The following is a 21043-nucleotide window of genomic DNA, read 5'->3' as shown; positions in this document are numbered from 1 at the left end:
GAGGGTGAATGTTGCCGGGACAGGGTTGGGGAAGTGGGGTTAACATTATTGTGAGGGGTGGGGTGTGGGGGGTGAACATTGCTGGGGCAGGGGCTGATGTTGCTGTGGGTGCTGGAGTGCTTTGACACTCCAGCTGAGGTTTGCTGTTTTTATGAAAAGCTCTAAGTTAGATCCTCGTAAGAACCAGGGAAAGAATAGTGCAAACAGCCCATGCCTCTATGGTTCTGAACATCTGATCCCATGGTCTTTGGAATCACGAACAGTCCTGGCAGGATAAAACCAGCAATCGAACTTTAGACTTTCTACCTAAGTACTGCAGCATGTGTAGGTTCAGACATTCTTGAGGTCCTGACACATCAGTGATGTAAGGTGAGTTGGAGACCTTTCCCCAGATTGGAAGGTTTGGGCCATTAACTCTGTTCTCTCCCCTCAGATGCTGCCTAACCTGGTGAGTATTTCCAATATTTTCTGGTTTTCTTCTATAAACAGAATCTGTTGTTCTTGTAATTTTATGAGATGGGCAGAATGGTCTTTTCCTGTTTTTTCTGATATAATGATATTTCTATTGAATCCCTTAGGTACTGTGCACAAGAAAGAAGTTAAATTCAAATGGCACTGTAAATGTGTTTTTTTAAATAATTTTGTTTGTCTGACTCCACAATTTGTACAGTTTGAACTGGTATGTGCTGATGCCTGGAAACTGGATCTGACTCAAGCTTGTCTAAACCTGGGATTTATGCTTGGAACAATAAGCATGGGCTACGCAGCGGACATGTATGTATCATCCTCACTTCCAGTATTCTCTGCTGATTTAAAAACTTGGATACTGAAGTAATTTTCTTTACATTTCCTGCAGATTTGGCAGGAAACTTTGCTTCTTGTTTGCGACCTTTGTGACCTCAGTGTCGGGTCTTCTACTGGCATTCTCCCCAAGCTACACCTGGTTTGTGATCTTCCGCATTCTGCAAGGCCTCTTCAGCAGGGGAGGTTGGCTATGTGCTAATGTCTTAAGTAAGAAACTTGCCTTTACCTGTGATGGAACTAGATAGTCACTACTAAATGACCCTGATGTTCAATAAGTGATCTAAATAATGAGACTTGTTAATGCTAGTGTAGGGTTATGCTATTAGACTATTCATGCAGCGGCGTAAGCCAATAATCCAGACAATATGAGCTCAATGCCCACCAGGGCAGTTTGAGAATTTAAATTGGAAAAGGTTGGTGGCTTATTACCATCTCCTCAAGGGCAGTTAGGGATGGGCAACAAATGCTGACCTGGCCAGCGATGCCCACATCCCATGAATGAATAAAACAAACTATCAAATGTCAGCTGGTTAATAATGGCCTTTAGGGAAGAACGGAAATTTCTGTCTTAAATAGTCTGATCTGTATGTGAGATCAGTCCAACATCAATGTGACTGACTTTTAATTACCCTCTGAAGTGGCCAATCTAACTGCTCTGGAGCAGTAAAAGGAGGAGTCCCAAAAACCTGAAATGTAAATCTGGCCTTGCCTGTGGTGTCCAAATCTGAGAATGAAGGAAAAGATTATGATTTCATATTGCTATATGGCTTATTAGTGTTCTTATAGCACTATGCCTGAGTCACTAGCTCTTAATCTGTTCCTCATATAGTCTGTTCCTCATATAGTCATGTGATCGGTGATTAATTGCCTGATTTTGCAGGGCACATGTAAATTGTGGACACAGAAATAGGCTATAGGAGCTTAAAATTGTTTGGACTTTCTGGTCTGACCCTGCTGCAAGTCTTGCAGAGAATCTAGAACTTGGCAGGAACTCAGGTATGTCAGGTTTTGGAGATTGCCAATTCTATAGATTCCTGTCACAATATATCACAAAGATTTCAAATATGTCCATATATTTCTAAGTGTAAAGGGCAGGAGAGTTGGGTAATTGATTAATTCTTTCAATATATTCCCTCCATGAACGAATAATTCTTCAGCGTTGTTCATGCCATTTGAATAAATGTGTTACTGATAGGTACATCATATAAAAAGAGCCGAAATCGAAAGAAAGGGGTGTGAGATATTAAAATATGTGATAACAGATAAAATTGCATAATAATTAAGTTTTGTAGCAGCCAATCTATAATCCTGTGCAGACATGTAATTAAAATGGTGGCTCTACACACAGGAGATGGTGGCATAGGCATAATATCTAGTAATCCACAAGCCCAGGCTCATGCTCTGGGGTTCAAATTTAACCATGGCAACTAGTGGAAATTAAAATTCAATTAATAAATCTGAAATGTAAAGCCAGTCTCAGTAACGGTGACCATGAAACTATTATCAATTGTTGTGAAAACCCATCTGGTGCACTAATGTCCATTGGGGAAGGAAATCTGGTCTACATGTGCCTCCAGGTCCACAGTAATGTGGCTAACTCTAAACGTCCCTCTAAAATGGCGCAGCAAGACACTCAATTTAAGAACAATTAAGGATGGGCAACGAATGCTGCCCTTGCCAGAGATGCCCACATCCCATGAAAGAATAAATAAACTCCTGAAACCTTGCTCGATATAATTTCACATTTAAAACCACCTAGTGTGACTTTGTCTCTCTGAGGAGGTTAAATGGCTGCAGTGGGCGGAGCAGGGAGAGGGAGGGGTTGGTCATTGTGTCTAGTCACAATGCTCCAATCATCATCCGTGTGGAGCAGACTTGTGTTTTCCTGCTTGTCATTCTTGCCTGTTCACATGTATTAACCAATTACTTGCCATAGCTCAATTATTCTCAATTATTATGGATTGGTTTTCAGTGTCTTCTCTTGATGCCTTCATTGAAACATGTTTTTCTCTTCTAGTCACTGAACTTGTTGTGTCAGAGTACAGAAGAACAGCAGGGATTCTAAACCAATTGTCCTTCAGTTTTGGGGTCATGCTTCTTCCAGCCATTGCATATTTTTTACCAGCTTGGAGAAACTTGCAACTGGCGATTACCATCCCAAACTTCCTGTTCTTGACCTATTACTGGTAATGTCTGATCATGCAGCATTAACATTTACTGCCAGTGTGAGTACATGAAGTGGTGTTGGCCCAATGATAACCTTCCCAGATGTGTTCCATTTGCAGGTTGATTCCGGAGTCTCCCAGGTGGCTGCTCTCTCAGAGGAAAGTCGCAGAAGCCTTGAAAGTTCTGCAGCAGGTGGCAAAAAGGAACGGCAACATCCTCTCGATGAAGCTCGAGGTGACTAACTGTAACCAGGATGGAATTGAGACTGTGATTCTATGCATGTGGTCATCCTGCAGGTGGAAATTGTCAGCCACTTCACTAGGCCCGGTACAATGCCGAGATAATTCTGGTCACTCCTGTCCAGCTCAGAAGCTGCATGGGTGATCAGGAGCAGTTCATATCTTGAGAAAATGAAAGGAAGGTTTTTTTCACTGGCAATCACCCAGCATTCCCAATACTTTAACAACAGTGAAGAGTCTGACAGTAGAAGTGGATGAGGGCACACACTGATATGCATACTGACCTTTCATCTCCAGCACTTGATTTCGTGTCTCACAGCCCTGACTCAGCATTATTTTATAAATGATTATTGGAATGTGGTAGGCACTAACCTAACCATGCAGTATCAATTGACCAACCACGAGGGCATTAAGAGCCACACATACAGTGGGACTGGAGTCACATGTAAGCTACGCCATATAGGGTGTCAGGATTATGTTCAGATTAGTGAATCAGTTGGATTTTACAGCAATTTGAACACATGAACATAAGAAATAGGAGCTGGAGTAGGTGATATGGTCCTCTGAGCCTTCAATAAGATCATGGTTGATCTTCATTCTCAACTCCACCTTCCTGCATTATCCCCATATCCCTGAATTCCATTAGTACCATACATCTATCAACCTTTGTCTTAAATATACTCAATGACCGAGGAACCATGGCTCTCTAGAGTTGAGTTCCAAAGATTCACAACCCTTAGAATGAAGAAATTTCTCCTCCTCTCAGTCCTAAATGGCTGAACCCTTATTCTGAAGCTATGACCCTGTTTTCTAGATTTCCCTAGCCTGGAGGAACATTTTCTCAGTATCTACTCTACCAAGCCCCCTAAGAATTTTATGGCCTAAATCTTCTGGTCAGTGGCAATGCTGGGTGTATTGTTGTTACCCCCAAAGATTCTTCTGACCCAACACTACTACCCATTTCTCCCAGGATCTTCCGATCCCAGCTGACACAGTAATGGGCAGTGCAGCATTTCCTGTCTAACTCCAGCGTGAGGAGTGGAGTCGGGGGAGGGAGAGGACATGCTCCCATTTTTACAACACTAGCTGTGGTATTCTGTTAAGTATTTAAAGGTCCAATCTTTAGTGAATGAGTGTAGGTTAGCAAATGGATGTGTGAAAGGGTGAGTGAGTGAATGGATAGCTGGGTAGGTGGGTGAAGTGAGTAGATGGGTGAGTGGGCAGTTGAGTAGGTAGATGAGTGGGTGATATAGTATTGAGTGGATAGGTGGGTGGGTGGGTGAGTGGCTAGTTGGGTAGGTGGATGAGGTGGCTAGGTGGATGAGGTGAGTAGGTGGCCGAATGGGTAATTGGGTAGGTAGGTGAGTGGATAGGTGGTTGAATGGGTAGTTGGTTGAGTGGGTAGGTTGGCAAGGGGAGGTCAGGTATGTAGCTGAGTGAGTAGGTGGGCAAGTAGGTGAGTGGGTAAGTGGGTGAGCTGGGGGGTAAGTTAGGTGGGAGGGGTGGTCGGGTTGGGGACGGGTAGTTGGGTGGTCGCGGGGTGATTGGGGAGTTGATTGTGGAGTTACCCAGCTGTTGACCAGGTTTTCAACTGCCTAACATTTCTTGGGTGACTATCAAGGTAAGTTGCATGTATCTAGCCCAAGTCTCCACTCTAAACTCAGGGTGAGAGATTTTCGCACAGGATCCTGGTAGGAAGGAATTAGCCCATCAGAAGTTTAAACTTCCCGGGAAATTCCTACATATATTAGTGCATCAGGACTTCCGGAGCAACATGGCACACATCTTCCATCACGTGTCTGGTTTCCGATGATCTGGAGACAGAAGATTGAATCTATATGTTTCAATTATATCAGTTCTCATTCTTCAGAACTCAAATTTCATGATCATTTTTCAGATGTTAGCCCACAAATGACCAGATTCATAGAATTCCACAAGTTTACATTGGGATTTGAACTTGTGATTGCCAGGGACAGAATCTTCTGTTCAGCGTGCGGGGGCAGGCCTCGCAAGCCGATGCGTAAAATGACGCGCAGTGACATCGGGCGTGCATCTTGACGTCACTGCACGTCACTCCAATCTTAGGTCGTCGGGCGTGCCCCAGAGTTGGCTGCGCACCCGCCGAACTGCCAAAGACCTGTTAAGGCCATTAATAAACTAATTGAAGGTTGGTGGGCAGACGAAGAGGCAGGCGGCCTTTGCGTTTATTATGAAACCTCATCCATGGGCAGGATGAGGTTTCATGAAAGATTTATTTATGAAATAAAATATTTTGTCAAAATACATAAACATGTCGCAGCTCATATGATCTGTCACATGAGGGGACATGTCTGCATAATTTTTTCTTTTTTTTCAATGTTTCATAATGAACTTAATTTCCCTGAGGCAGCTCTGTGCCTCAGGGAGATTTCTATGCTCTTTTGCGCACAGGCCCCGACTCTCCCTTCCCTCCCCTGGCCCACACAGGGAGCGCTGAACGCTTCCAGGTGCGTGTAATGCTGGGTGGGCCTTAATTGGCCTCCCACGTAAAATGGTGGCGCGCAGCCAATCACAGGTGGTGATCAGCTCCACGCCTGCCCCCGACCTGCCCACCCAACAGGGAGAAAATTCTCCCCTAGGTTCCTAATCCAGTACTGCAAGCAATACACTAGCGTGCCCTATGTTAATAAGGTTACAATAACATTTCAATCTAGCTCCCTGCAGGAATAGGTTCCCAGCTGAAACAACTCAGAATTTGGTAAAGGCAAACATGGCTGGGATGGAAAATGGATTTTAAAAAATCACAGCAGTGTAGCAAGAGATTTTTTTATGGCATCCCATCTCACAACCAGCAACTTGACTGAAAGGCTATAGTTCAGGTCCATTTTGGCTGAGGGTACAGTTGTGGCACAGCTGGGTGATCAGTCAGTCCTGTGGCCTTGGGACAGTTATTTAATTTTGAAGAAAAGCATTTTTTTTAATGACACCAAATTTGACAATAGTCTTATTGAATCCAGTGGACCTTGAATAGTGGGACGTGGTCTTTGAGATCACAGTCATCGACTTGTTGGAGTTTACTGATATTGGAACTGGCTCTGAGTAGATTCATGTTTTCAACAACTTGCTACTACCATCATTTTCAGTCCCATTTCTTTTTCCAGACAATTACTATTAAGAATGGCGAAAAGGCGAACTGTCCTTCTGTAATAGAGCTAGTCAGGACACCTCAGATGAGGAAACATACCCTCATTTTGATGGTGAACTGGTAAGACTTTTTCATTTTTGTGATTTATATTAGCTTAATATTTACTCCTCTTTAAAGACTATCACCCCAACTACCATCTTTACAGACTAACTGCTGTTTACAGCACCATAACCATATGGGTCACCCAGCTACCATCTGCAAACCCATACCCACCAACTGTACGGTGGTACAGAGGATAGTTAATGCATGGTGGATGGTAGCTGGGGTGTTACAGATGATTGTTGTGCTGAAGATGGTAGTTGAGGTGGTACAGTTTTTAGTTAGGGTGGTTCAGGCATTCCTTGAATTGTAATGGACACCAGATGGGATGCTTAGGGCAGTAGTTTTCTGTGGAACTGTATCCCAGAAAGTGCTAGAAGAAAGAACTATGGGGAAATTGATAACATTGACGGTAGCAGTGTTGTCTCACCTAAGTGAATGGTTGCATTGCTGGTTTGTGAGTGAGAAAATTTGAAATCAATACTTTGAACCCAATAATAGGTAGGTTTTCCATTCTAAAACATATCCATGACTAATGGTCAGCAAGGAATTTGAGAAGTTCTGTAAACAGTCTGAAATTCGGTAGAATGAATGAGAGAACAATAGATTGCAGCAATGATTGTGAGGTTGCAATGCAATAAGAGTTCCTGGCAATTAAAAAAAAGGCAAGTTCAAATTCTGCTTGACTATAAGCAAAAATGTTTGACACTGTTCATCTGAGCCCCTAGATTAGAATACATGCTTCAACGCATTTTCTGTTATCTATAATTATCATTTTGGTTAGTAATTATTTGTTATCTTTTCACTTTAGTTTAGTCCATTTCACTTGGTTTGTTAGCCTCAACTATTGAACCATGGCTCATTGTTTCCAAGCTGTGTGATCTGAGAAATCGATGGCAGTGACTCATGCTGTATGATGTGATTGTGATATTGGCAGATTAAAAGGATCCCCTCTCATTCCTACTTTCCTTCTCATTGTTAAAAGTGGTTGAAGGAGGTTTTTTATCCAGAAGCTGAGTTTTTTATATTAGGTTTTTGGGGGAAGGCACTAAACCAGTAGCTGACAGTAAGTCAGAGAGACCAGTCATTTTGACTTTGGGTAATAACATAAGAGGCCACATTGGATCAGCCATCTCTCCTGATTTTCATTTTCATTCAGTTCAAATAGTGACTGGTTTGGTATCAAGTATTTGACACTTTTGCCCGTAATTACCCCCAGACAGTCACCAACTTTAACGGTCTTTGAAGTGTCCACACTGAAGTTTATTGTGGGGAGTTCATCAGTCTCATGGTTCATCAGACATCAAGTGCAGTAATCTCATGATTACTCCTAGTATCACATACTAGCGGGTACAAGAATAGGATGATTAAGCAGTTCAGCACGTGGCTGCAGAAATGGAGTAGGAGGGAGGGCTTCAGATTTCTGAGGCATTGGGACTGGTTCTGGGGCAGGTGGGACCTGTACAAGAAGGATGGGTTACACTTTAATAGGACTGGGACTAATGTTTGCAGGTGCTGTTGGGGAGGCCTTAAATCAGATTGACAGGGGGATGGGAACCTGAGAGGAAATCCAGAATGGAGAGGAGTAAAACTAGCAGTGGGAAGTAGGGAAGTATAAACTGATAAGGAGGATATATCAGAGAATAGTATCAAGGTAAATAGATTACTTGGAGAGTTTGAAAGAATTAGAGAAAGCAATAGTAAATCATTAGATGGGATGAGAGTAAGTAGGAAAGCCTAAATCAGGGCTAATGTGCATGTATGTGAATACACAGAGTGTGGTTAATAAAATTGGTGAACTACAGATTGACAAATGGAATTATAATATTATTGCTATAACAGAGACTTGGCTCAAAGAAGGGCAGGACTGGGCATTAAATATCCCTGGGTACAAGGGGAGGCAGAAAAGGGTGGGGGAGGGGGGCAGTGGCAGTAGTGATTAACGATGGCATTACAGTACTGGAGAGAGAGGATGTTCCGGGGGCTGGGGGAGTGGGTGGTGGGGAGGGACGTGGTGGTCAAGGATAGAATCTCTCTGGCTAGAGGTAAGGAATGAAAAAGGCACAATAACATTGATTGGTGTAGTATATAGGCCACCAACTAGTGGAAGGGATGTAGAGAAACAAACTTGCAAGCAAATTAAAAGAGGTGTAAGAATTATAGAATAATTATAGTGGGGGACTTCAACTATTATCCAAATATAAACAGGGAAAAGAATAGTGCAATGGGACAAGGGGGTGAGAGTTCCTGGAATATGTTCAAGATAACTTTCTGCAGCTGTATGTTTCTGGTCCAACGAGAGGGAAGGCATTGTTGGACCTGGTTCTGGGGAATGAGTTGGCCCAAGTGGATCAAGTATCAGTGGAAGAGCATTTAGGGGACAGTGACCATTGTATCATAAAGTTTAGGTTGGTTATGAAAAAGGGCAAGGAGCAATCTAGAACAGGGATAATTCATTGGGGGAAAGCCAACTTCAATGGGATGAGAATGCATCTGAATCATATGAGTTGGAACTGAACGTTGGCAGAAAGGACAGTGGCCGAACAATGGGCCATCTTCAAAGAAAAAGTATGGTAGGCAATGTCAAGGTATATTCCCTTGAAGGGGAAAGATAGGACAAGTAAAACCAGAGTGCACTAGATGACAATAGAGATAGAGGAGAAGATAAAAAGGAAGAAGTGTGCGTATGACAGATGTCAGGTAGAAAATATAATGGAGAATCAGGCTGAATATAGAAGAACCAAAGGGGAAGTGAAAAAGCTAATAAGAAAAGCAAGGAGAGAGCATGAAAAGAGGCTGGCAGCTAACATAAAATGGAACCCTAAGGCTGCCTTTAAGCATATAAATAGTAAAAGGGTGGTAAAAGAAAGAGTAGGGCCAATTAGGGATGAAAAGGGGACTTGCACATGGAAGTAGGAGAAATGAATAGCAGCGGTATTAAACAAGTACTTTGCATCTGTCTTTACAAAGGAAGATGATGCTACCCAGTCCGAGGTGGGAGAGGAGGTAACTGGTACACTAGAAGAATTTGCAATTGAGAAGGAGGAGGTGTTAGAAAGGCTATCTTTTCTTTAACTAGGACCAGAGGAGATGCATCCAAGCGTACTGAGGGAAATGAGAGTGGAAATTGCAGAGGTAGTAGTGATCATCTTCCAGACTTCCTTAGACACAGGGGTGGTGCCAGAGCACTGGAGAATTGTGAATGTTACACAAATTGTGAATGTTCAAAAAGGGGTGCAAGAATAAAGCTGGCAACTACAGACCATTCAGTTTGACTTAAGTGATAGGGAAACTTCTGGAAACTATAGTTCGGGATAAAATCAATAGTTACTTAGACAAGTGCAGGATGATTAAGGAAAGCCAGCATGGATTCATTAAGGGAAAATCATGTTTAACTAACTTGCTGGAGTTTTTTAAGGAGGTTATAGTGAAGGTTGATAAGGAAACGCTGTTGATGTGATGCATATGGATTTTCAAAAGATATTTGATACAGTGCCACACAACAGACTTGCAAGCAAAATTCTAGCTCATGGAATAAAAGGGAGAGTAGACACTTGGATGAGAAATTGGCTGAGTGACAGGAAACAAAGAGTAGTGATAAATAATTGTTTTTCAGATTGGAGGAAAGTAGTGGAGTTCCCCAGGGGTCAGTGTTGGGACTATTGCTCTTCCTGATTATATTAATGATTTAGGCTGTGGTGTTCAGGGCATGATTTCAAAATTTGCAAATGATACAAATATTGAAAATGTTGTCAACTGTGATGAGGAAAGTCTTGAACTTCAGAAGGACATAGGTATGTTGGTGGATTGGGCAGACAAGTGGCAGATGAAAACAAAAACAAAAATACCTGGAAAAACTCAGCAGGTCTGGCAGCATTTGTGGAGAGGAACACAGTTAACGTTTTGAGTCCGAATGACCCTTCAACAGAACTAAGTAAAAATAGAAGAGAGGTGAAATATAAGCTGGTTTAAGTGGGGGTGGGGGGGGGTGGGGGTAGGTGGGACAAGTAGAGCTGGTTAGAGGGCCAGTGATAGGTGGAGATAACCAAAAGATGTCACAGACAAAAGGACAAAGAGGTGTTAAAGGTGCTGATATTATCTGAGGAATGTGCTAATTAAGGGTAGAAAGCAGGACAACATGTCTGTGACATCTTTTGGTTATCTCCACCTATCACTGGCCCTCTATCCAGCTCTGCTTGTCCCATCCTCCCTTAAACCAGCTTATATTTCACCTCTCTTCTATTTTTACCTAGTTCTGTTGAAGGGTCATTCGGACTCGAAATGTTAACTGTGCTCCTCTCCGCAGATGCTGCCGGACCTGCTGAGTTTTTCCAGGTATTTTTGTTTTTGTTTTGGATTTCCAGCATCTGCAGTTTTTTGCTTTTATCTATGTGGCAGATGAAGTTCGATGAGGAGGAGTGTGAAGTGATTCATTTTGGCAGGAAGAATATGGAGAGACAGTACAAAATAAAGGGAGAAAATCTAAAGGAGGTACAGGAACAGAGAGACCTTGGTGTATGTGTACATTAGTCATTGAAGATGGCAGGACATGCTGAGAGAGCAGTTAATAAAGGATATAGTACCTTGGGCTTTATTAATAGGTGCACTGTGTACAAGAATAAGGAGATCATGTTGAACTTGTATAAGACACTAAGTAAGTTTCATCTAGGGTACTGCAACTAGTTCTGGGCGCCATGAGGAAGTTTTTTTATTATTCGTTCATGAGATGGGGGCATCACTTGCTAGGCCAGCATTTATGCTCATCCCTAATTGCCACTGAAAACTGAGTGGATTGCCATGGTGGGATTTGAACCCAGCTCCCCAGAGCATCACCCTGGGTCTCTGGATTACTAGTTAGGAATGAAGAGCTGTAGCTATGAGGATAGCTTTGACAGGTTGGGACTCTTTTTCTTGGAGAAAAGAAGGCTGACAGGAGACTTGATAGAGGTAGTCAAGATCCTGAGGGGTATAGGCAGGGTAAATAGTGAGAAACTGTTTCTACCCAAGCAAACATCAAGAACTAGAGGGCATAGATTCAAAATAGTTGGCAAAAGGAGCAAAAGTGATGCAAGGAAAAAATTGTTCACCCAGAGGGTGGTTGTAGCCTGGACCGAACTTCCTAAAAGGGTGGTAGAGGCATGTTTGACTGAAGTATTCAAAAGGGAATTGGAGTGCTACCTGAAAAGAGAGAATCTGAAAGGTTACAGGGATAAAGCAGGGGAGTGGGGCTGGTTAGGATAACCTTTCAGAGAGCCAGTGCAGACTCGATGTGCTGAATGGCCTCTTCCTGCACTGTAATGATTCAGTGATTCTGTGATTTAGCTGATGGATTCTGGAAACCGCACCTCAGGAAATGTCGAGGGCTCGGAGAGGAGATTTACTAGAATGGCACCAAGAATGAGGAACTTCAGTTTGGTGGTGAAAGTAGAGAAGCTGGGATTGTTCTGCTTAGAGCAGAGAATGTTAAGAGGAGAATTGATTGTGCTGTTCAAAATGATGAAGTATTTTAATAGAGTAGAGAAGGAGAAAAAGTTTCAACTGAGATTGACTAACGTCAGATCATGTGGAGCCAGGGAACCAGTAGCAGAATGGATAGCAAACTGGTCACAAAATAGGAAACCGAGAGTATGAGTGAAAGGCACTTTCTCAGATTGACAAAAAGCGGGCAGTGGTGGTCCACAGAGATTGGTGTTGCGACCACTGTTGTTCACCATTTGCATTAATGATTCGGACTTGAGAATCAGAAGTACAAATTCAAAATTTGTAGATAACACCAAATTAGGAATTACAATTAACGCTGAGGAAGACTGCAAAAAAATACAGGAAAATATTATCAAATTTGCAGAATGTAAGTAAGACAATATAGATGAGTGAAGGCTGGTGTCTTTTGGTAACAGGAATAAGGAGGGCTCCTATTCCTTGGAAAATAGGAGTCTTAATGGAGTTGAGGTATAAAGAGATTCAAAAATCTTTAAAATTAACAATGCAGCCTAACAAACCCATACACGGTGCAAGCAAAGTGCTGGAATTCATTTCTACAGGAATAGAATTTCAATGGGGTGGCCAGTTATCTCAGTTGGCTGCTCAGCTGGAGTATAGTCAGATTAACGCCAAAAGCATAGGGTTTGACCTCCGTTTCCAGTTAGGTAGAGTCAGGGCCTGCCTGCCTCCTCATCCTACCCATAGTACCAAAAAAGCACAATGCTTTCCTGTGATTCGGTGAATAATTGCCAAGGATCTGCCTTCGCAGAGAGAGCTCAGGAAGAATTCAAAGGCGGAAAATTATGTGAAACTTGTAGAGTCTAGGTTAGACTATACTTTGACTATTATGTACAATTCTGGTCTCCATATTACAAAAAGACTATAGAAACACTGGAGAAAGTGTAAATAAGATGAATATTAATGATACCAGATCTAAGAGACGATAACTTTCAGGAAAGAATAAACAATTGAAGCTCTATTCTCTAGAAAAAAAAGAGGATTGAGAGGTAATATAATAGAGCTCTTTAAAATAATGAAGGCTTCAAAAGGATAAACAACGAAATAGGTTTCTAAATATAGGCAAAACAAAGCGCCACAAATATGAGATAGTCACCAATAAATCCAGTTGGAATCTCAGATGAACCTTCTTTACCCAGAGAGTGGGTGGAAGGTACAACTCACTACCATGTGGAGTGTTTGAAGTGAATTCCATAGATACATTTAAGGGGAAGATGGATTAGTACATATGGAAGAAAGGAATGGGAGGATGTGTTTTTAGGTGAAATAGGTGAGAGGAGGCTCATGTGGAACATAAACACCAACTTTGGCATGTTAGACTGAATGGCCTATTTCAGTAATGTAAAATTCTTTTTAATGCTATGGATATATACTTGAAAAGAAAAGATTTGGCAGAGAAGTGGGACTAATTGGCTAGCTCTTTCAAAGAAATCACTATGACATAATTGGTTGGCTAAACAGCCTCCCTCTGGGCTATACGGTTCTTTTATTTTAAATCGGCATAATTTTCTAAAAATGAGGCACGGTAATATTACTGGCTCACCAATCAGTGGAAAGGCATTAGGCTTGCTTATTAAATTGGTCTTTATTTCAGGTTTACAAGTGCATTGGTGTATCAAGGTCTTGTCATGCGTTTGGGAACCCTGGGAGGAAACATTTACCTTGATGTGTTTATCTCGGGAGCTGTGGAAATCCCAGCATCAGTCATTATCCTTTTAGTGATTGAACGGATTGGACGGCGTCTTCCCTTCGCAACAGGTGGCCTGCTGTTGGGGGGCTCCTGTTTAACAGCGGCGTTCATCCCTGACAGTAAGTACCATGGTTCGCAATGGAATACTTATCCAGCTGTAGGCTATTGTAGAGCTGGGCCTATTATGCAATATTGGAATTAATGGCCCTACAATATTGACTTGCCTTAAATTTAAGCCGCTAACAATCAGCAAGTATCATGATGTAACATGTTTGTTCCACAACAAAGCATACTGCAGAAGCTCAGGATACAAACTAACACTGGTCTGTAGGTATGTGGATACAGGTTCATACTGGTCTGTAGTGATGAGGATACAGGTTAACACTGATCTGTACAAATTCAGGATACAGGTTTACACTGGTCAGTAGTGTTGAGGATGTAGGATAACACTAGTCTCCACAGGTGAGGATACGTCTGTACAAGCTCAGGATACAGGTTTATACTGTCTGTAGTGGTGAGGATACAAGTTCCCACTGTCTGTAACAGTGAGGATGCAAGTTCAATCTGGCCTGCACAAACTCAGGGTACAGGTTAACACAGGTATGGAGTGGTAAGCATACAGGTCAATGGATATGAAGTGGTGATGATACAGACTATCTCCAGTCTGTAATGGTGAGTATACAGAATTATACACGATTGCACAGATTAACACTGATCTGTACAACCTCAAGATACAGGTTCACAATAGTCTGTAGGAGTGAGGATACAGTTTCACACTGGTCTGTATCAGCGAGGATACAGGTTCACACTGGTCTGTAGTGGTGAAGATATAGGTTCACAATGGTCGGAACAGTGAGGACATAGGTTCACATTGGTCTGTAGCAGTGAGGACACAGGTTCACATTGGTCTGTAGCAGTGAGGACACAGGTTCACACTGGTCTGTAGCAGTGAGGACACAGGTTCACACTGGTCTGTAGCAGTGAGGACACAGGTTCACACTGGTCTAGCAGTGAGGACACAGGTTCACACTGGTCTGTAGCTGTGAGGATACAGTTTCACATTGGTCTGTAGCAGTGAGGATACAAGTTCACACTGATCTGTAGTGGTGAAGATATAGGTTCACAATGGTCGGAACGGTGAGGACACAGGTTCACACTGGTCTGTAGCAGTGAGGACACAGGTTCACACTGGTCTGTAGCAGTGAGGACACAGGTTCACACTGGTCTGTAGCAGTGAGGACACAGGTTCACACTGGTCTGTAGCAGTGAGGACACAGGTTCACACTGGTCTGTAGCAGTGAGGACACAGGTTCACACTGGTCTGTAGCAGTGAGGACACAGGTTCACACTGGTCTGTAGCAGTGAGGACACAGGTTCACACTGGTCTGTAGCAGTGAGGACACAGGTTCACACTGGTCTGTAGCAGTGAGGACACAGGTTCACACTGGTCTGTAGCAGTGAGGACACAGGTTCACACTGGTCTGTAATGGTGAGGATGCGGGTTAACTCTGGTCTGTAGAATTTTGAGGGTACAGGTTTACATTGGTCTGTAGTGGTGATGATACAGGTTCACACTGGTCTCTACAAGCTTAGGATACAAGTTTGCACTGGTCTGTAGTGGTGGGGATACAAGTTCACATTGGTTTGTAATGATGAGGAAACGGATTTGTTACTGGTCTGTAGTGGCGAAGATACAGATTCACACTAGCTTTTAAAGGTGAGGACATAGTTTACGTTGGCCTATTGTGAGGATGCAGGTTCACCATGGTTTATAATGATGAGGATACAGGTTCATAACTGATCTGTATTGGCAACAATACAGGTTCCCATTGCCTGTGACAGTGAGGATATAAGTTCTATCTGGTCTGTACAAGCTCAGGATACAGGTTAACTGGTATGTGGAGGTGATGATACAGGTTAACACTGGTCTGTAGTAGTGAGGATACAGGTTCACACTAGTGACACTACAGACCTAAGTGAATCTGTATCCTGAGCTTGTACAGACCAGTGTGAACCTGTGTAAAAACTACTACAGGCCAGCATGAGCTGTATCCTGAGCTTGAACAGATCAGAGTTAATCTGTATCATCACCATTACAGACCAGTGTGAATCTGTATCCTCACCACTATAGATAGTCTAAACCTAAATCCTCACTACTACAGACCAGTGTGAAACTGAATCCGCTACAGACCAGTCATACTTAATGGTTAACTAGGCTCCCTATGTTTGTCATCTTCAAATTTTTCAGTGGTGCTTTATGTACCAAAATCTAGATCATTTATAACTTGAGAAGATCAATGGTCACAACATTTGCATAAGGAAGACACCACTGTTCATATCCTGTTTGAAGAATATCAATTAACCATTAAAATAAAAGCAAAATACTGCAGATGCTGGAAATCTGAAATAAAAACAGAAAATACTGGAATAACTCAGCAGGTCTGGCAGCATCTGTGGAGAAACAGAATGAGTCCATATTGGCTCCTCTTCAGAGCTCAGTTAACCACTATGTGGATACAGGTTTACTATCCATCAACTACCATTTCTACCGATACTGTCATGTTTTCTTGAATGCTGTGTGTCTTAAGCTGGTTAACAGATCTACTATGTAGTACGTTACACCTGTTGAAAATCCACTCATTTCTGGATTATTCACACATACCCAACATTCACTGCATTTCCTTTATCAATAAACTATTATTTCCGTAAATTTGCCAGGCACAACTTGCCTTTAACAGGTTTAATCAACTTACATCTTTGAGTGTTAATTTTGTTTAACAGGGCAATTAAATATATTAAACTAATAAAATATTTTAATGGTTATTCAGGGAGCATCATATTTCACAAATTGTAAATCTGTCTTCCAATTCAGGTATGTCCTGGCTGAAAACAGTAGCCATATGCTTGGGCAGACTGGGAATAACTGTGAGCTTGGAGATGGTTTGTTTTGTCAATATGGAGCTGTACCCTACATATTTAAGGTAAGTGTGAAATATTTAACACCAAGCAGTAGCAGCCTTTAACAATTTACAGAGAGGATCCAGTATGAATTGATCACTTTGACAGGAATTAAATTCAATTTTGACAATTAAGTTTAATGACCAGTATTACAAATATCAAATCTACAAGGTGTTTTTAAGTGTCTGTAAGTGATTGTAAAATCTGAAAAATAATTGTTTTAAAATTGATTAAATACTTATCTTTGCAAAGATTTCATTTTAACACGGAGGTATCAATGTCTCTGTCTACTCTACTTGTACAATCAATTATCTGTAACACATTAAATACTTCAAGACTTTGAATGTCAGCCATGGCACAGTGGCACAATGCCTGAGCTAGAAGGTTGTGAATTCACTCTGTTCTCCCCTTCTTCCCCTCTTACGTACTCAATCTCTTTCCCCCTTGTGTGATCACTTACCCCTCTCACAACCTGCTCCCTGTAATTCTATATTCTCCTGTTATCTCTTCTTCCATGCCACTGTGATCTGTGATCTCTTCCAGAATCCCCCCTCCTCACCCCACCCATAATTTATTCCATCTTCCTCTACACACAATCTACGCACCACCCCCCCTCACTCTCATCCCCTTCCCGGTGATCTCTCCTTCCCTCTTTCCTTGTTCTTTACTGTTGCTTCTTGCACCCTCACAAGCTGCCAGCCATGAAAATGAGAAAAACATTTCAGCTGAGGTCCTGGATTCGGCCAGACATCTACTTTCCCCATATTTTCATGTTTCAGGTGATATATAACCCCACCCTTGACCCTGCAACCTCTCCTTTCAACACCCACCGCCCCCACCCCCCACCCAGCTTCCTCCTAAATATCATGGTCAATTCAGAGATGAACCCCAATCAATTTGCTCAAAGTATTTTTTCACTTTTTTTGACTGTTCGTTTAGTCAGCCAATAACACGCTTCAAATTTGATGGTCAGTTTGGGGACTGAGTGGTTTCTTAGTTTGGTGTCTGTGACCACCGACTTGGGGACTGTGTTGAGGGTCAGTTGGAGGTCCACGTTGATGTTAGGCCTGGGGTCCGGGTTTCTTGGCCAGTCAGGCATCTGAGTTGATGGTCAGTGTTGGGTTTGATTTGATGATCACATTGTGCTCTGGTGTGATGCTTATCCTGTTGTCCGCATTGATGATCAGCCCGGGGCCTGAGTTGATGTTCTGTGTGGGGTCTGAGATGATTGTGTGAAGTCTGGATTGATGGTTAGCTTGGCTTCAAGTTTAATGGGTCACACTGGTGTTTGAGTTGATGGTTAGTCGAGGGTCTAAGTTAATGGTCAGCCTGGGGTTTGAGTTAATGGTCAGCCTGGGGTTCGGGTTGATAGTCGATGGCCAGCCTGGGGTCTGGGGCAATGGCCAGCCTGGAGTCTGGGGCGACGGTGAGTTTGGGTTCTGCGTTGATGGCCAGTTTGGGGTCTGGCTTGATATCCTACCCAGAACTATTTGTTAGACAGCAGAAGAGATTTAACAACTGGACTACTGTCTCAGTTCCCAACATGGAGAAGTCTGATGATTTACATTTTGAAGAATCTCATGGCAATTTGTGTTTATGCAATTACTAGGGCCATGGCTTTCATTTCATTACAGCCTGCTGCTACTTAGGCAGGTGTTGCTCAACTTCTCCTCCCTACCTGGGGAGGGCACCATGTCCACATCCTCTTCGGATTATTGACCTCCAGTTAGAGCCAAGGAAATTGCATCTTCTCGCACTGGGGAGGCCCTGCCTTGAGCATCAGCTTCAGTGGTCTTGTGTGGGCAAGGTGGAGACTCCCACCAGTGCCCAGTTTTCTTGACACCCACTGGAGCAGCCAAGTGAGTTCAGTCCAAAAAGGTCAGTTAACATTTTGGATAGGAAACCTTCTCTCAGTATAGACTCGCATATCATGATTACAGGAAAGTAGGTGCAATCAGCAAGTAACATAACTGTGTTTGTTTTATGATTTTTGAATTTTGAACAAGTGGGCCTCACAATGGTTGGGGATATAAACCATTCTATTCTCTGCCAGGAACTTTGCTGTCTCTGTGTGTGCAGTGCTGTCTGATATTGGAGGAATTATTTCCCCATTCGTCGTGTACAGGCTGGCTGCTTTCTGGATTGAAATGCCCCTTATAGTTTTTGGTGAGTATTTTGTGTTTAGTTTAAGCCTCCGTTTTACACAAAAGGTTCAAACTTATACAGTGGGTCTAGTTTCAAACTGATTCTTTTAAAGGTTATATTCTCAATGATTCTTTTATTCCTCTTTATTTTTCTTGTTTAATGAACTGAAAACAAACATGCTTTGTGCATCACGATACATACACTCCCTCCCCCACCAGAATTGTTGTGATTTCCTGGGATAGCATGATTCCTTGAAAACAAACATGATTGTTTTTGAGTTTTGGGCTGAGCACACAGGTCATTCTGAGGTTCCCTTTCTTCAGCTATCCCAGGAAATCGGGGAGGGAATGTATGTGTTGTGATGCACAAAGCATTGTACAAACTGGGTGGAACAAAGGGTCTTTCCCTCTCCGTCATTATTTGTACATTTGTATCTCTCTCTCTTAAACCCCTGAATTTTTAAACTTGACCACAACAAAGTTAATATCAACATACAAAGACTAGTTTGCATTGAAATTCTCCTTGTTCTGTCCATTCATTCCCAGGGGTGATTGGTTTGATTGCTGGCAGCCTAGTGTTGCTCTTGCCTGAAACGAAGGGATTGACTTTACCAGACACCATCGAGGATGTGGAGAACATCAGGTAAACAGACAGCGGCAGAAGCATTTTGATACTTGGCCCAGGGTTATTCCATTGCATATTTTATCAATCCAATGGGTTATTGGTACATGTTACAAGTAGATCTTCTGCACGTGCCACGTTTCCTTTCTGTTAAAGTGGATAGGCAGAGACATCCAGGCCTCCCCCTGTGTTGCTATTTTCTTCTTCTTAGCAGTCCCTTGGGATCCAGGATGACTTGCTTCCACTCCAGTTTGATGGGTTCTGAGATGTCTGGTGAACCCAATGTGCAATTTGCAGACTCTGCCACACATGGGCCAGGTGGTGCTTGAAGGGTTGGGTAGATGAGGCACTTGGAGGTTTGTGCACTCTCTCTGATGCCTTGACTTGGCCTCTGCATGTTCCCAATAAAGTGTCTCAATGAGTTCAGTGCCTTCCTGAATGAGCCTTATCAATTTTGGTCAGTCACAATCCAGGGTCTCCCATGAGTCAGTTTGATTTCTTCAGGGATGCTTTGAGGACATCCCTAAAGCGTTTAGATTGTCCTCCTGGGAGGCTTTTGCCATGACTATGTTCCAAGTAGAACTGTTGCTTTGGGAGTCTGGTGTTGAACAACATTTGCCCAGAGGGAGCTGGTTTTGAGTGATTAGCGCTTTGATGCTGGTCATGATGGCTTGGGAGAGGACACTCTCACTTGGGAGAGGTGCTGTTGAACCACCTTTTTTGCCATTAGACTTGGATTCTCAAACCCAAGACTAATGTCATTCTTAATGGCAGCAGTGATTCCTGCACTCCTATATGTTTTGGAGACTTAGACAACCCACAGCAGCACCTCAAAACAGTGGAGAAGGACCATCAGCAGTGCCTTCGCAAGATCTTCCATATCCAGTAGCTGCTATTTGGCTCTTTTCTTACTGGCTAAAGTTTGAAGGTATTCGGGGCTGATGTGCTCTCTGTTAATTATCCTTGCTGTCTGATTTTCTTCTCCATTTTTATTTACCTTCCCACCCTCACCTCCTCTGCCCTAAAGATGGTGGGGCCAATATTCTTGAGGTCATCAGCCCTCAAGGACCTCACCCAACCATCCATTCTGCCATGGTGAAATTTAAAGTAAGAGTTGATGAGCTGTTTGAATGCAGGGGTGCAAATCATAGCCGATATCACTCTTGACCTCAATCGCACTTATGTGCACATATTCAGGATAATGATTATTCTTCTCTCTCTTTTTCATAACACGTCCAGAGATAATGAAAACAACCCTGGAGGCCCCATTGTTACCCTCATTTTTACAAAAATTCATTCTCAGATAATGGCTATCGTTATCAAGACCAGCATTTGTTGCCCATCCCTAGTTGACTTGAGAAGGTGGTGGTGATCCTCATTCTTGGAATGCTGCAGTTCTTGTGGTTGAGATACCTCCACATTGATCTTAGGTAGGGAATTCCTGGATATTGACCCAATGACAGTGAAAGAACAGCAGTATATATCCAAGTCAGAATGCTGTTTAGAGAGATAATAGGAGGTGGTAGTGTTTCCATGTGCCTGCTGCCCTTGTCTTTCTAGGTAGCAGAGGTTATGGGTTTGAGAGCTGCTGTTGAAGGTGGCTTTGCAAGTTGCTATTATGCATCTTGTATATGACACACACTGCTGTCATATGGTACCAAAGGTGGAAGGATTGAATGTTTAAAATGGTGGAAGGGG

The 21043-nt window shown here is 42.7% G+C and overlaps 1 protein-coding gene across 1 annotated transcript in view; it reads left to right on the top strand.

Annotated features, from left to right (window-relative positions):
* The window catches only part of LOC121271838 (solute carrier family 22 member 2-like), a 31639-nt gene extending 12269 nt beyond the window's left edge, over window positions 1-19370 (top strand). Inside the window, exons 2-11 of the mRNA XM_041178150.1 lie at window positions 671-774; window positions 857-1011; window positions 2822-2990; window positions 3090-3214; window positions 4782-4792; window positions 6365-6453; window positions 13526-13740; window positions 16494-16602; window positions 18633-18745; window positions 19270-19370. Of these exons, the coding sequence (XP_041034084.1) occupies window positions 671-774; window positions 857-1011; window positions 2822-2990; window positions 3090-3214; window positions 4782-4792; window positions 6365-6453; window positions 13526-13740; window positions 16494-16602; window positions 18633-18745; window positions 19270-19370 (1191 nt within the window). The remainder of the gene's footprint in view (window positions 1-670; window positions 775-856; window positions 1012-2821; window positions 2991-3089; window positions 3215-4781; window positions 4793-6364; window positions 6454-13525; window positions 13741-16493; window positions 16603-18632; window positions 18746-19269) is intronic.
* Window positions 19371-21043: the final 1673 nt, after the last annotated feature.

This window comes from Carcharodon carcharias, chromosome 2, assembly GCF_017639515.1.
Source record: "Carcharodon carcharias isolate sCarCar2 chromosome 2, sCarCar2.pri, whole genome shotgun sequence".
Classification (NCBI taxonomy): domain Eukaryota; kingdom Metazoa; phylum Chordata; class Chondrichthyes; order Lamniformes; family Lamnidae; genus Carcharodon; species Carcharodon carcharias.
Note: the sequence above shows the minus strand (reverse complement) of the source record. Positions and strands in the feature narration are given on the sequence as shown.